The 18,075-nt window shown below is 32.4% G+C and overlaps 1 protein-coding gene across 8 annotated transcripts in view; it reads left to right on the top strand.

Moving 5' to 3' along the window:
* The window catches only part of LOC143922595 (ras-related and estrogen-regulated growth inhibitor), a 72,243-nt gene extending 67,598 nt beyond the window's left edge, over positions 1-4,645 (top strand). For all 8 annotated transcript variants that reach the window (XM_077445904.1, XM_077445905.1, XM_077445908.1 and 5 more), the window contains exons 5-6: positions 773-949; positions 3,671-4,645. In XM_077445904.1, coding sequence (XP_077302030.1) covers positions 773-949; positions 3,671-3,907 — 414 coding nt within the window. In that variant the 3' untranslated portion in view covers positions 3,908-4,645. The remainder of the gene's footprint in view (positions 1-772; positions 950-3,670) is intronic.
* Positions 4,646-18,075: the final 13,430 nt, after the last annotated feature.

Genomic DNA, 18,075 nt, shown 5'->3' on the forward strand with positions numbered 1-18,075 from the left:
TAGACATTACTCGTAATCATCTAGAAAATTTAATATTTTTTTTATTCTAGTCTAAATTTGAACCTATGATGTTTCTACCGTTTGAACAATTGCTAAACCAGTGAGATATATTTTGGCTCATGTTGAAATGTTGCAAATAAGTCTTTGATAACACTGAGCAATAAAATATCACGTTTTTTACCTTACATTTGCCGGTCAAATTTGTGCGTTTTGGTAAAAAAAAAAATAATGATATAAAAAACAATCTTTATAAATTTGGTAAACATAAAAATTTTGCGAAATTAGCTCATTAAACTCAAAAAAAAAATGTGTAAGAAAAAAGTATATTTTTGAATTTTTAAAATCGCTGGAAAATTTATTATAAGTATTTCAAAGCAATACAAAATCACAATAAATAGAAAAAAAAATATGACTATTGATTCAAATACTTACTTTTGGCACAGAATAGTTGATCCGCTGTAGGAAGACACTTATGTACATACTGTTTTCCCTTACACTGCCTCCCGACCAATAGTATTTCGTACAGACAATAGAACATTGTCTTGTGTTTTATTTAAGTGTCTTCCTACAGCGGATGAATTAAAGATTTCAAAAGCCAAAAATCTGTAAAATGTCTCCTAAACGAGAGCATATTCTAACTCAGCGATTCAAACTTAGTAAAGATTCGCTTCGGTAATTTTTTTTGTTGCGCAGTGTAATTCGTCCAAAAACGTTCTACCAGTATTTCTTCAATATATATTATATATATGTGTTATATCTATTTTTTTTTTAGAATTCAGAAGAGTTGCCGTCGTCGGATATAATTCAATGGGCCGATGGTTTATTCATGGTGTATTCAATAACGGACAGGGGATCTTTCAACTACGTCCGCAGGGCAAAGCAACAGCTTCAGCCGGATATACCCTTGAGCCTGGTCGGCAATAAGGGTGACATGGTGCACTTGAGACAGGTGAGGACAACTACGAAATTATTATAATGCGAGCGAGTGACAGCCCTGATGCGAGTTTAATTATATTGCATATACGGGCTGGGTCATAAGTTTCCTTTAATTCCGTCATACATTAACCTGCGCCCGAGGCGGTCGACGAGCCAAAGCCTTACCAGATAATACTACCCAGTGCTACTTTTAAAATTGCGAAGAAACTCATCTTCATTATGTGAAACTTTAAACTAATTTTGGCTTGTCTTGCTGGCCTTCCACTAACCACAATTCTAGTAACTTTTGTTTAGATATGTACATACATATATACATATACGTTGAAGAGATGGTAACGATAGTTCCATAACTCTTTCCTAATACAAAGTCTGCTCTTAAGCTAAAACTCTATCAAATCAGATTCTAAATTAATTGATTGTGACATGGTATTAGGCACTGTTCTACATAGTTCTATGACTTTTTTGATGGGTGGAAGTTTATTGAAGGCCGTGTCAATATGGGAAGTAGCTGACATAGGGGACTGCTTTATTTTTTATTATTTTTAAATGCTTTGTACTGTTTATACATTATGATAGCAATCAATGGCGTGCCGTCATTAGAGTAGAGGGGCTAGTCTAGTCCATCAAAATCTTTTACCTAAAATTTCAAAATGCTAACAATTCAATTACAATAAATTCAATACGTTGTCCATATTGATATTGTTCAATCGGATTAGCCAAGTTCAGAAACCAGAATCAGCCCCACCTGAGGTAGTGGTAGTGGTTGTGGATTGTTATGATATGGTCCGCCGCGTAGTTCGCTTGCACGGATTCCCCGTCTCAATTTTGTTCCCTTTGTGGTACTGGCAAAGTGTTATATATAAAAGTTCAGTCAAAGACAAAACATTTTTTAATTCATTCAAAGCAAAAACAAAGCATTTATATGTAGAATTTTCACTACGATATATACTGGTTCAATCAAATTATCATTCTGAACTTTTTTTGTTTGTTAAAATAACACATATTTACACAGAACTTTTTAAGTGTCTTCTTACAGCGGGTTTACTATATATAGTATTTATATAGTTTTGATATTTTATAACTTCATCTATAAATACATAGTATTTATAGATGAAGTTTTGATATTTTATTTAGAAAAAGTACATTTATACATGTTTGATTTGCTAAATAAAATTTAAGTTATAGAATCTTTTCATAGACTATATGCAATGCTTTCTGGCTTCGATTCGAAAGCCATTGCAGAATCCATTTTTGTGTAGCTCGTGGACCATTCTGAATATTCGAATATGACAAAATTCGAATATAAAAAATGCTATATGTACATATATACATACATATGTAAGTACCTACATATGTACGTATACTCAAGTATATACATATACATATGAATCATTTATGAAAAATTGAATTTTTCATTTGAGTGACGTTCCGAATGCAATTTTGTACGCTATCGAATGCTTTTGTTGTATGTACGTTGATTTACGTAGAATTTTAATTGAACTTTTTTGTTTATAGTACAATATTCGGAAAAAAAATTTTGATGATTTTCGGCGTTTTTGAGTGACGACTGTTTGATATTGTCGAGCGAAAATATTATATAACGCAAGCGAAATTATTGTATATCAATATGTAATGTTGTAAATATTTGCTCATTAGCGCTCTTGTTTGTTCATTTCCTATCACTTTCAGAGAGCCAATACGGCGATTGATAGACATATGTAGGTTACACAAGTGCGGGTGTGTTTTCACTTGAAATAATGCAAAATCTGCGAGGTTAATTATTTTAATTAGCTATAAAAATGTACTAAATGTCGAATAATATAAAATCTGAATAAAAAAAAATGACAGCTGAAGGAGTGCCATCATTTCGAGGTGGATATCATTCTCTCACTGACCGTTGAGTGCGGCGCGTACTGAATTCCCCCTCTCTCTCCCCCTTCTGTGAGGCACTTGTACAAGGGGCTTTTCGCGAAGATAATTCAATTTGTTGATATTGATCAATGTTTTTATTTCGTCGTGACATTATTTGAACCGTACAGGTTTTGATGAGGGATATTTAAAATATGAAAACCTTGCATTTAGTATATTTGGAGAAATAAAATAAAATAAAAGTTCTGTTCACTCGCTATCCATCACAGTGCAGCAAGTGTTAAGATAAAACAAAAGCTCTTTGACCAATCAAGGAATCGATATCTTGAATTTGTCTACTGCCAAGTAAACTGAAATGAAGCATTATGATAACATTTATTATTGAAAATAACCTATATGTACATCTTCTTATAAAAATACTAATGACAAAATAATTAAAAAGTAATAATATTAAATACATTTTTAATCACAGGGTTCTAATTATGGCATGTTCTATAAATAAATATGAACATATGTATGTATGTCACAAATTTATCAAATCTTCTTTCTATTTATGTTGAAGTACAATTTAAGATATATAACAACAGCTTATCGCTATACTAATTTGTGAAAATCTTTATTAAAAGAGTATTATACATTCAGTGAAAAATAAAACTGTTATTAATCTTTATACTGTTTATTACTTCTTTAGATTTTGTCTAAAGATATTAATATTAATATTAGAATAACGATTTATAAAGCGTAACGAACATTAATCATTTAATTATATTATTTGTTTGTTACTATGTATGTATATTCGTATGTGAAGTGTCTTTAGATAAATTCAGTTTGGCTCACTGATCTAATTTTATCTTCTTTGCGACAGGTGAGTCAAGAGGAGGGTGAAATACTGGCCAAAGATTTCGAATGCAGTTTTTCCGAAGTGGCAGCCGCCGAACAGGTGGCTCAAATAGGCGAAGTTTTTCACGAGCTATGCAGAGAAGTGCTGGCCGTGAGAAGAAAATCGAAGCAGAGCCTCTTGGACCGGATGCTGGGAGGAAAATCGGCAGCGGCCAGGGCGTATTCGAGAGGAAAGAGCGACAGCGCTCTGCCAAAAGATTGATTCTTATCTAAAATAAAATACGATTTTATGTAATTCAATTCATAAATTTTGCTTTTGTATACATATTATTTGAAATCAGCGCCTCTTATTGAAAACGTTTTGTATGAAAATGTAATCTATATATTATTTTTCGATGAATTTATATTGAAATTTTTTGATTTATTATATAATGTACAATGTAATAATAGCGTATCCGTAGGTGGGAGCGGCGAGAGATGCTAATTTTTGATATAAAAGCGTTTGCTAGGTGTATATTTATATAAAATGTTAATTAACGACGAGTGTTCGGGATAGGTACGGTTGGGTTGGAAGGGGATGATATTGTACATTTGCGAAATTATCCGGTAGATGTTATGTTTCATTACGCGAATTTATCTAAAGCGTGCAAAATACACACATACAAATATAATACCTTTACATAATCCTAATAAATAAATTCCTGATATTCGCTGTATTTAATATTTTTCAGTTCAATATTTGTATACATATGTTTGTGTAATAATATAAGGAAAAAATAATAATATAATAAAAAAAGTAGGCTTTTTTTCGCTCTTGCTGTATGTTGTATGTGAAAAGTACATATGTAGGTGTTGTATCGATGATAACTGTATGTAGTTTTAAATATTATTGTATTTTTTGTTAAATGTCCTGCTAAAATTTTCAAATGTTTCATTGATTTTTAATTATAATACATATCTATAACGGTTCCACTTAATGAAATAAAATAATCTTTACATGAAAATTTTCGTCATTTTTTTCAACAAAAATAATGTATGATGAGAACAATTAAAATTAGCATAAATAAATATTATGCAATATACTAGTGAGGTTAGTACATATTTATATAATACAAAATCAGTGCAGTGGCTTCCAATCCTTTGAGGCTGCGGAACACTATTTTACTACACGTTTAATAATTCTATCAATTATTGATATATCAAGGTTGTATAAAATGTATTTTCATAAGTATTTTAAAGCAATAAATGTAAGTAAGATATGCTTTGGCTCATGTTGATATATTGCAAATAGTCTTTGATAACACTGAGAAACTTAAAATCACGTTTTTTACTTACCGGAGAATCACCTAACGTTTACCGGTCGAATTTGATAAAACAAAAAATACTGACATGAAAACCAATCCTTATAAATTTGATGAAAATCATTTTTTTGCGAAATAAACTCAAAATAATACAGAAAAAAAATGTGTAAAAAAGTATATTTTTGAATTTTAAAATGCGTGAGATAATTAATTATAAATATTTTATAGCAATACAAAATCACAATCAATAGAAAAAAATCTGAATATTGATTCTAATACTCACTTTTAGCATAGCAATACTAGTAATTGAGTTAAATACTGCAAAAGCCAACCATATGTAAAAATTGCGCTTTTTTAACGCTTACATCTCATAAATGAAAAAAAGTCAACAAAAACCATTGTCATATTTGAATTTGGTGAGCCAAATTAAGTAAACATTGATTATTTTTCCCTCCGCCAAGAAAAAAAAACGTGATTTTTGTTGCTCAGTGTAATCTTGTGGAGCACCAGTTGAGAGCCGTTGTCACAACTGGTTTATTGATTTATGCGTAATATAAATGCATTTAAAATATTTTAAATCAAGTAAATATGTTAAATTTGACGAAATGACATCTTAAACCATCAGAAATGAAGCATCAAATACGTTTATATTTGGACGATTTGACGGAGTAAGACTAGGAGCGATAAAACGAAATAAAGATAAAAGGCAAGTAGTATTATTTATAAGGCATATTTTGGTATGTGATAAGGTTGGGTTACTATTGAAGAGTATTCAGAGGTAAGTGGAGTCAGGTCGAGGTACAAAAAAGTCTTTATTGCTGCTCGTCCGGTGGAGGTCAGGATCCGAATGCCACCGTTCGAGAGCGCACCATACTTATAAATATTCAGCGCTCAGCGCATACACGTTATGACACGTAAACATGTATAGTCATTGGTCAAGGAGTCGGGTGCAGCCATTGGCCGCAACGCCCGACTCCACCATTGGTCGGCGTCACCATGACGTCACCGGTCTACGGGGCGTCTCTCTATGTAACGTTACACTATTTAAAAAAAAACGTTTGGATGGAATGGAATATGCTTTAAACATATTTATTTATTAAAAATAGAAACATACAGTATTTAAATTTTTTACCAAAAGCAATTATACCAAAATAATTTTTGCATATTTATTTATTTATCCATTATACATTAACCCCAACCAACCAGGTGCCATACAGGTCTCCTAAGGCAAAATCTATGATCAAACTATTGAGTATAAGTACCAAACACCATCATTACACATAATGATTATACACAAAATATGAGTTGAAAACACTGTGCCACAACCTCTGCCACTCAACTCTTCCACTGCGGAAGCTACTATGTACATACATATATCAGTTCCGTCTTATGTATGTAGACGTTCCACTTCCCAACCCAAGGAACGAAGATAAAGATTTGATTACAGTGTGAATCAATATTTGCTATTTCACTCTATTCTATTAGGAAGGTCGATTGTCCCGACATTCAATCGTCATCGTCATCGACTAGTTTTGCAAAAATGTTAAGATAATTTATGCGAATTCACAATTGACAAACATTTTATTCAATCAATTGAATAAACCTTTCACTATTACCTGTTTATAATACAATCTATATACATATATAAATATCAATTTTTGTCTGTCTGTCTCGAATAGACTCTTAAACCAATGAACCGATTACGATGGAACTTTCAGGATTTGTTGTATGCAATTCTGGGAAGATTACTGTGAAAAAAAAATCGCCCAAAAATGGGAATGAGTGTCATTACAACGCATTGTTCCGTTGTTAGGGTAAACATTGCAAAACCTGCGTTGTTTTGTAAAATAAACAAACAATTGAATTTTTTAAAATGTGTTCGCTGCCTGCGTTTTTCCGACAAATAGGAAAGGGAATGAGAACGGGAACGGGAATTGCATGCGTTATTGTTGCGTTGCAACGCATGTCACAAAAGAAAATCTTTCAAATAAATTTTTATACAAAAAAAAAAAAACAAATGACAATGCTTTTTTTCAAGCTAATTTTCGTTACAATTTTCAGAGACAAATTTAAACACATTACAATTAAATACGTCCAATATTTATATATCCAAAATTAATATATATCCACACTGTTTATATATTAATTTTGACGAAACACAGACACTTATGCATGACTCTAATATTGTAAAATTTAGTACGAATATTAAAAATAATACAATGTACATACATATAAGAGTATGTACATATATGATTTAAAGAATCGTTGATGTAATATTTGAATTTGATAAACATATCATGAAATGATCCAATACTCAATTGTAATATTTTATTATTAATAAATTGAATAATATGGCTTAGCTAATAAATAATTTGGAAAATGTAATTTTTTTGGAAATAGTTTTTTATAATCGATTCAATGTAGCGTAAGACTTACGAGAACCAATCATTCTGTCGCATTCGTGCAATGTATTGTAACACTGTAAGGGTGTAAAATAATTTATTTATTCCTCATTTCTTATTTAATTATATAATATTATTACAATGTAATTCAATGCAAGGTCTTTAATAATATTACTGTAAGCTTTGCTGTCCGTAACATGACGTTGACAATTACTTTTATCGTCTAAAAAATATAAATTTCCATTAATATAAAATATATACGTATTCCACAAATAAATTAATAATATCAACAACTTACGTATTTTATTTAAAAATTTTATTAATGTAAATATTTCAAAATATTTAACACGAACGTAAAACTAACAAAAAATAAAAGTTAAATTCTACCGACCGCTATACGCACGAACAATGATGCATTCCTTAACCAAAATGCAATACTGTAGGTTGAGTGGGGGGTGAATGCGATAGCATGTACATTTTACGTATAATGTAAATACAACTGCGTACAACTATTTTTTAAATGTGGAAGTGGCTTAAAATCAGCTCGCAAATATTTCACCATAGACAAAACAGTCAGTGAAACTAGTAAAAAGCTCCTAGTAAAAATGTTAATAATTACATTAACAAACTGGTCCTTTGTTGAACAACAATTCGAATAGAATAAGACCACAACGAGCCAGTAATAAAATAACGGGAGCGTGCAATTTCCCTCCCCCTTTTTGCTTTATATAGATGGCGTTAGTTTCGGCACACTCATCTGAAATAAGCTCAGGGGAGAGTGAAGAAGGGGCGGGGGGGGGGAGGCAGGAGAGGCAGGAGAGGGGTGGGAAATAAAAATGATATAATATTATTTCAATAAAACAGAGTCTGCGGAGAAGGATCAGAGCCGGAAGAATAGGGATAACGCGACACACAATACAAACAATAATACTTTTCGACGATATTTGAAGGGTGGTCTCCGTGTATTCAACAAGCAGACCTTTTTCCGCACACAGAAGCCTTTCAATATCAGACCAAACGGATATTAATTTTTAGCTCCATCTCCCGTAAACCAAACATACACATACAACACACACACCAATTGTAAATAAACATAGTATTACGTATGAATGTACATTTGTACGAACTATCACTATAGGAATTCTTCTATAGTGATACACAATTCGATTGATCAATGTCGATGAACCGATGCAATTTTTTTTAATGCAAGTTTCATCATAATATCGCTAGTCTGGCTGTGTGTCTGTGTATCTATATTTCTGAGATAACACTCGCTGTAGTATAATAGTCGTTTCGTCATATTATATGTTTATATGTCACAGTCAAAACACTGCCAACAAAACTTTAATGTACAGCATAATAGGAAAAAGAGCTCAAAAACCTATTTACAATTCTTATAAATGCTCATAATACATCTCATACATAATATTAATTAAAGATTCTCTAAAGTCAATAAACTAAAGCAGATTGTGTTTAGGTAATCTTTGTTTATACCTGAAGGGTATAGACATTTTGTTGTAATCACCGTTAGTTTGTTATTAATGTCTGTAACAAACGGAATATTATTTATGGCATGCAGTTTTTTTAAGTTAGTATACATATATGGATGTATTATAAATTAATTTTAGGCATTTATTTTGTATTACTTGGAGCTTGGAAAGGTAAGTATTCGAGGCGTTATTCTATACAGGTGAAGCATAGGTTAATAATGGTAATATGAGCGCGCGATATAATTTTATTTTATTTCGAGTTGATAAAGAACTACGGCGATTAAATATTTGGTATATAGAGGAAATACCCCGCATCGCTTTGCAATTAGCTACCTCAATTTGAGGGGCCCATCTCATTTAAATTCTATATTAGATATGTAGGTAGGTAGTTAGTTTTTACCATTATTTTTTTTTCATTTTAAACAATTAAATATAAATATTAAATTAAATACACTTCGTACAGCTGAGGATTGAACCCAGGACCGACATATTTATTTTCGTCAAGATACATTGGCCGAGCCGCGGCGATGCGCTGGAGGTATGTAGGTTTCAAATTATTTTCGCGTAAACAATTTTATTCATTCATTTACGATTTTCGTATACGTTTACGATATGTGTACATACATATGTATAAACGAATAGCATCAACAAACGGATTGAACATACATTTCGAAACATTTCTTTTAATTTAAATTTAATTTTATAACTGTTATATATGCTAACACCCATGCGATGATATTTCATCGGGTACAACATTTATATATAACATATAACTTTATTTTAGTTCGTAAACCAATTTCTTTCCGAAACCACCCGTTGAAATCAACGGATACAACACTAGTATTCATATAATGGTGAAAAATGAGGATGGGTTTCCAATATGTTTCAATAATTAAATCAGATAAATTGGGAAACGATCGAACTGGAGTCACATATAATCAAAATCTGACCAGCAGCACCGGGTTAGGGATTGAGCTCATGACTTCTCAATTGAAGGCATTATACACTAGCCACTGAGCTATGTGGTGGTTATAGTTATGCTGTTTACAATTCTAACCTGTGTGGCTTTTATGCTCATTCAGATTGAAATGTTTCATTGACAAATTGCTGTCGACATATGGATGGATTGTCTTTACAAGATTTATTTTGCTTTGAGACAAAACGTCGATGTGTTTTGTGAAGTGGGAGAAATAATAAGCAGACTCTCTGGAGTGAAATCGCAACTAAGTTTTATGGGAGGAGTTGATTTCGTCCGGGTCTCAAAGTTTACGGCTTACTGGAGAGTTTGTTTTACGTCAAAATGGGTTTCGTTTTATATTAAAAATACGGCCGAATCCGAATCTGTAGTTTTCGTGATATACATGTACATACATATGCATTGACCAATGTGGAATTATGGACATAAAAAAAACTGGAATTGGCTATTACTTTATATATGACTAATGAAAAAATTGCCTTCATATTTTGTCTTTTATTTTTGTTGAATTTGTAAGCAATCAATTATTTACATACATGTTTTTCAGAAGGGGTTTTTGATTTTTTAATAAATAATTATATGTATATTAGAAAATCCGTTATTATAAAGTTTCAAACTTTGGGGAGCAATATTTTTTACTTAAACTTGAAACGCACTTGAGTGGAGTAAATTGTGAACAGTTTGTGACAATGATGAGAGGGTAAGCGAATTGAAGTTCTAAACCGTCACAACCAAAAACCCAAGTTGAAAATAAAAGTCACAGGAGCAATTGAAAGATAGTTATTGGAGTCCTGTCCTGCACATTTATATATGACGTTTTTCCGAAGTTGTCATCTTTGCACTTAAAGGACGCAAATTATACATACATATACGGAGGGAGCGAAATGTAAGGCGACGCGGGGTATATCCTGAATATACCCAATATTTAATCGCCATAGTTATTTATCAACTCAAAATAAAATAAAATTATAACGCGCGCTCATATTACCATTATTAACCTATGCTTTACCTGTATGGAATAACGCCTCGAATACTAGCCTTTCCAAGCTCCAAATAATACAAAATAAATCCATAAAAATAATTTATAATACACCCATTTATACTAACTTGAAAAAACTGCATGCCATAAATAATATTCCGTTTGTTACAGACATTACTAACAAACTAACCAGTAGATCCTATGAAAGAACCACTAATAACCACACTAGCACACTTGTGAAGAGTCTCAGTGATTACAGCAAAATGTCTATACCCTTTAGGCATAAACACAGATTACCTAAACACAATCTGCTTTAGGTCATCGACTTTAGAGAGTCTTTAATTAATATTATGTATTAGATGTATTATGAGCATTTATAAGGATTGTAAATAGGTTTTTGAGCTCTTTTTCCTATTATGCTGTAGATTAACATTAGAATAATATAATATAATACTATGATTACTAACCAAATTAAATTAAAATTGTAAAATAGAAAATGATCAGTAGATCAGTAGCTATTAAAATAGATATAAGATGTTTTGTGAACATAGTTTTGTAATAATAAAAATAATTACATATACGGCTGACAGATTATTGTCCGAATAGACACTTAGCCGATGGACATTTAGCCGAACTGAAAATTGACCGAACGGTTATTTGGCTTAATTAAATTTTAAATTATTAAATTCCTTAAAAATATCAAATTTTAATGATAAGTTGAGGTGATTTCTGAATTATGTATCTGTTTTCATTGAGTTTTGAGTTTTTTCGATAAACAATCGGCGAAATGTCCGTTCAGATAAACGTCTGCAGCTTAATGTCCATTCGGCCAAAAATCCGTCGGCTAAATGTCCATCGGCCAAGTCTCCATTCGGCCAAAAGTCCACGCACGACATATACGTTACATATATTTCTTTGCTTAACACCAATACCCAACTCGTTTGAAAATTGTACCATTTTGAAATTCCAGCGTAGCTGTTTTTGCGGAAAATGTTGAGATTTACAAATAATCGGGATTTCACAGAAAAATATAATTTTTGGGACATCCAGTATTTTTCCAAGATTATTTTCGTTATTTTTCGAGGAAATTTCCGCGGTTATTGAGGGATGAGTCTTTACTCGAGGCGATAAGTCGTCGGTTGGGGTTTATTGCAATCGGGGGATGGCTGTGAAGATCCCAGGCAATAAAAGGCGCAGCCCGACGGAAAACAGAAGCCGGAAAGGGGGGGGGGGGGGCTGAGAGGGAAATTCCAAATAAAACAATTGAAATGGCCGAGAAGGTTAACAAACTGTGGGGCGGGAGCTATTTTATATATGTACACATAATATTTCGCATGATTAGATTCACGCCTCTCCACATTGTTATTTTCGTCAGGAATGGTAGAAACGGGAACGGGAACGAGAACTGGAATTGCATGCGTTATTGTGGCAATGCAACGCATGCCGAATTCAGCTAGTTAAAATTAATAATAAAATTTGTAATTAAATTTATAATAAAATTTATAATAAAATTTTTCACTTTTGAAATACAATATTGACTTACTTAATATATTTTTTCTTCCTGAATGGAAATGAAAATGAAAATAAGCTTTTCTTCATTTCGAGAAATATCTTACAAAACATTAAATATAAGGTTTGAATTTTACAACATTTAAAACTCCCCTTTTCTGAGACACTGGACATATCGAATTAAAAGTAGTTAAACAGAAATAGTGTTTTTGGAACTGAAAATTGGAATTTCGCCACTTTCAAATATAACGGCTCATTTAATAACATATTTTCTTTATAAGTTCTTTTTGTAGTAGAAATATGTATATCATATTTTATTTATTATTATTAAATAGCAAATTGCTAATGAATTATTTCAGAATTAAAAATTTTAAACTAAAACTAACAACTAAACAACAACAACTGTAAATAAGCAATGGACAATTATGTTGATGACCAAAATGAGCAATATGGCAAAGTATGAAAACGATCGGATAAGAGGGAAAATTTTTCCTTAATAGTAATCGTAAGTGAAACTTAAAATAGGCTTGTAGAAATAGAAACAAATGATTTGAAACTTGTAAGCTTTTCACAAACTCATAAACTATATTAAATAATTAACCAGCGGCGTTGATTAGTGGTCAGCATATTATGCTTTCGAGCAGAGTGTTCACGGGTTCGAGTTCCACTGCTTCTGGCCAGACCTTGGTTTGTGACTCCATTTGATTTGTTTCTTATAAGAGTTGGGCGATTTTTATGATTTTCATTGAAACGATTCCTATAAAAAAATCTGTGGATGTTTGTATGAATTCGCATTGTATAAAATGCTCATGTATTATTGATTGTATTGTATCTGTATAAGTGCACTCGTCGCTTTGTAGCGATCTGTAAAGACGAGTGATCATATTCTATGAAATAATATAAATTTTTTTTTTGTAATCGACCCGTCGGTCATAAGCAGATTTTATAACAATTTAATTTATCAGAAGATTTGGCAATTCATTAATTGCCAACTTTTTATCCATTACTCGAGCACTCTGCGGCGCTTTAGTCTAGTGTCTTTTGCACTAGACTTTATAAGAGCTTTTACCAGCTCGTTTGAGTGGGTTTCGAGTCTACGCTTGTAGTTTTTTGTATAACTTTCTATTTCCGTTTTAATTGATGGTATAGATACATGTTGATGAATTTCAGTGTTTCTCGCAAACCATGGGGCATTTGTTATTATTCTAAGGGCTTTATTTTGGAATCGTTGTAAGATTTCCACGTTAGAGTTACTACTCGTTCCCCATAGTTGGATACCATATGTCCAGACTGGCTTTAGGATTGACTTATATACTAAAATTTTATTATCTAATGTTAGACTGGATTTTCTTCCTATCAACCAGTTCATTTTGTGTAGCCGCTGGGTGAGTTCCTGTCTTTTATTTTTGATGTGATCTTTCCATGTCAGTCTCCTGTCAATGGTGAAACCCAGGTATTTTGCTGCGGTACTTTCAGTCAGTTCATCGTTTTTCAGTCTGACTACTGGGCAGTTCCCTCGTCGAAGTGTGAATTTGACATGAACAGATTTGCCAGTGCTAGCCTTCACTCGCCATTTTTTCATCCACTCTTGGAAGCCATTTAATTGATCCTGTAGCACTTCCGATGCGAGCGTGGGGTCGCTACTACTTGTTAGGAATGCTCTGTCATCGGCGTACGTTGCTACTGTGACATTTTTGTTTGGTGTTGGGATGTCTGCTGTGTAGATCGTGTATAATATTGGTCCCAAAATTGATCCCTGTGGTACTCCCGCTCTGATTTTGTAAAGCTTTGAAAACGCCTCGCCTTGTCTCACTTGGAATATTCTGTCCTCGATATATGATTTAATAATTGTGTATAGAGTGTGTGGGAGCTCCTTTTTGGCCTTATATAGCAACCCCTTGTGCCAGACTCTGTCAAATGCCTGTTGTATGTCTAAGAAGGCTGCAGAGCAGTATTCTCTATCTTCCAGAGTTTGTCTGATTTTTTGGACCACTCTATGGACCTGCTCGATTGTGGAGTGGTTTTCTCTGAACCCAAATTGGTGTTCTGGAATTATTCCTTCCTCCGTTACTACAGGTAGGATTCTAGTCAGTAGTATCTTCTCAAATAGTTTTGAGTTCAAGGTCAGTAAGCTAATCGGTCTATAAGAGGATACTTCGTTTGGGGGTTTGCCGGGCTTAGGTATCATCATGATTTGAGACACGTTCCAGAGCGCTGGGAAATATGATGTTCTTAAAATACTGTTGAACAGCATAGTTAAGAATACGATTCCCTTCCTCGGTAGTTATTTTAAAATTACCGCAGTGATTAGATCAAATCCAGGAGCTCTTTTAGGATTTAGCATTTTTATGTGTTTTATAATCTCTTGAGGTGTTATGCTCTTTATGGGTTTACACATCTGAAAATCTGTTTTTAAAAAGTTATCTATCTCTTCCTCGGATTCATCTTCTGCTTCATTGGGTTTAAATACATCCTGAAGAAATTCTGCATAAATTTCGGCTTTTTCATCGTGATTTCTTCCCCATCCGCCATTTGGGTTGCGTATTGGTGGAACTGACTGTTGTGGTCGCTTGAAGTTCCCAGTAGCTTTCCAAAGCGAGTATTCATTCGCTTTGGATATCAGGTTGCTTAAATATTGGTTGAAGGATTCATTTTTAATTTCGTTTGGCCTTATTTTGAGTTCTCTTGATGATTTTTGAAATGATTTGCGATCTGCTTGTAATCGGCTTGAGATCCATATTCTTCTTAATCTTCGTTTTTCTTGTATTTTTATTTTTATTGCTTTGGGGTAGTTAAGATTCTGTTTTGTGTTCTCGTTTTGACAGGGCGTAGATTTCCAGGCTGCTATTTGTATTAAGTTAGTTATATATCTAGTTGCATCTTCTATTTCATTTCCTGTTTTAAGTGGTATTTTCAAGTTAAAATTTTCCTCCAAGTATGTTTTGAATGCTTCCAAGTCTGTTTGTTTATTGCACAGTGTTTGTCTTTTTTCTTTTTGAATTAGTGTTGTGCTCAATGTTATTATGATAGGACAGTGATCAGACGAACCGTCCATGCAATTTTCCACATTCATATACAGCGAAGACATCCCCTTGACTATAAAAAAGTCAATCAGGTCAGGGTTTTTGTTTACATCGGCTGGCCAGAATGTATGTAGGTTCTCCTGTCGACAGTGTGTGCATAGAATTCATATCAATGCTATTTTTCAGTTGTCTGCCTCTTGGTAGTGTAATTCTGGAGCCCCAATGAGTGTTTTTTGCGTTCCGGTCTCCTCCAATGATAAATCTATGTCCTAGAGTTTTAAAGAAGTCATTGTACATTTCTGTAGTTATTTTGTGTCTAGGTGGGCAGTAAACTGCTGTGATAGTTAATGGTCCTCTCCAGTCCACCACATTTATTGATGTTGCTTGGATATGTTCAGTTTTATATTCAGATAGTTCGTAATGTTTTAATAATATAAAATAATATAATAATATAAATACCGTAATGTAATAATATAAAATAAAAATAAAATATTACTTGACATACATAAATGCAGTTTATGGATTGCGATTTTCAACGTATCGTCGAATTCAAAGATGATTCGGACATTTGAATATTATAGGATTCGAAATGTCACTTTTATATATATGTATGTATTTAGTTTTCTAATGGTAAGGTACATATATACAATATGTAAAAAATTCTCAAACTTCTTAAACTTACATAGTACATAGGTATATGTAAAAAAATATGTATGTATGTAACCTTCGTTCGTTGGTTCGTAGACGACAGATTCAATTTATTTTTTTTCGATTCATAGGCGCCGATTCGATTTTTATCGATTCAAAGGATTCGAAGTCCCCGGGGCTGAAGGCTCCGGTCTGGTATACATATAATTTAGAAAGAGACAGTATATATGTTTGTTTGTTCGAGACAGTCAATTTAATTAAAAAAACAGTATTCAAATAAATTTAATAAAATGTTTACTATTATATTAGTCATGTTTAAGCGGTCTATATTACGTATACCGAGTGAAGCCGGATAAGACCACTAGTATTTAATAATACAAAATTATTTTATATAAAATTAAATATTACATGACAGATTTATGTTCAATTCGAATGGATTGCATTGGAAGAGTAATGAAATGAAAAGTTTTGCGATAGAGCAAGATTTCGCTTGGAAAAACATTTAGAAAATTTGTATGGAAACTTTTCAATTGTATTAAAAAAAAGTGGGGATTCATTGAATTTTAGCGAAATTGGAAAGGCAACATCCCCGTCAATATTATTTTACGGAGTAATAAAATGATGTTGCATTTCATGCTGTTCGTTCGATCATTCGTGTTTTATTGAGCACGTTTTCAATACGACACGTGCCTTATGGTATCGTTTTATCCGGGTGTCTGTCTAACGCGATATTTCCCCACACAGTTCCTTATTTTTTTTGTCTGTTTTTTCGTCTTATTTTAACCCCCCCCCTCCTCTGTTTTTTTTTCTCGCGAAAATAAATATTCCATCACCGAATTTGAATGCGAGATGGAAAATGCGCACGAATACAAATGTATATACACACACGCATAGGTACACATTGCAACACAATGGAGTTTATAATTTAACGTTTTGCCTTTCGAATTGGTGAATTTTCAAACTTGGCACAGTTGCAAGACAAAATCAATGGTTTTACAGTACACGACTGTTTATAATTTGTATCATTTATACACAGGGTGTTCTAAAAGCTTCCGGTAAGTTGAACAGAAATACATACATATATTCGTAAATATTTACATGTTTATAATGTTACTTAAATTAAAATTATTTAAAACGTGCTTTAATTTCTACAAGGCTCTTCTATATTTCACTTCGCCCATTAGTCTGAAAATATATCCTGCATTCTTCCGATCGTTTTGAAACATCGGTTTGGTTTCGTCAACGATAGAAATTCAAATCGATTCCGCCAGTACGATGGTGAAAAATAATCGTAATATGCTGCGTACGGACCAAACCAACGACGATTTTGGTCCAACGTTTTAACCAGCAGGATAAAACCAGTAGCGTACAAAATATCGAAATAAAAATTAAATTTAAAAATTGAAATTAAATATCAAAATTAAAAATATTATTATTGTATTAAAATTAAATTCAAATATCAAAATAAAATTATAATCAATATATTTAAATTAAAATAAAATATTGAAAGTTAAAACAGAACATGCCCAATTTAAATAAATTTTCGAGATTGACCTAAAATTAGATCATCAACAATCACTTACAGGTAATCCTCGACTTTTGTTTGTCGAAGATGTTTTGACTTACGAAGATACGCACTAAGATCGAAAAAAAATCAAAGAATTATTATTTTTACTTCCCCGTAATGCGCAGTTACTGAGAATATATCATGTGTTAGTATGGGTGACCGAGCGATGGTCCCAACCCGGTACGTTGTCGGTTTATCAAACGAAATTTTTTTAGTCTTCAATTGTTTCTCTCGTCGAAATAAATCAATTAATTAAATCATTTCAGAGGTAAATTTTATCGGATAATGTCTTCAATTGTTTCTCTCGTCGAAATAAATCAAATAATTAAATCCATCTCAGAGGTAAAATTTATCGGATAATGTGTGATTATTAATTTTATTTCGACGAAAGAAAAAAAAACCCTTTGACAAATCACCGACAGTTTTTTTGTTTAATGTCTCATCGGCGGCGGAAACAGTAGTATATCGTGACGACTTTTAATAAGAAATAACAACAAGGTTTTTTTCGCTCGTAATCAGAGAAATTATAATATTT

This window comes from Arctopsyche grandis, chromosome 2 (assembly GCF_051622035.1).
Source record: "Arctopsyche grandis isolate Sample6627 chromosome 2, ASM5162203v2, whole genome shotgun sequence".
NCBI classification, from domain to species: domain Eukaryota; kingdom Metazoa; phylum Arthropoda; class Insecta; order Trichoptera; family Hydropsychidae; genus Arctopsyche; species Arctopsyche grandis.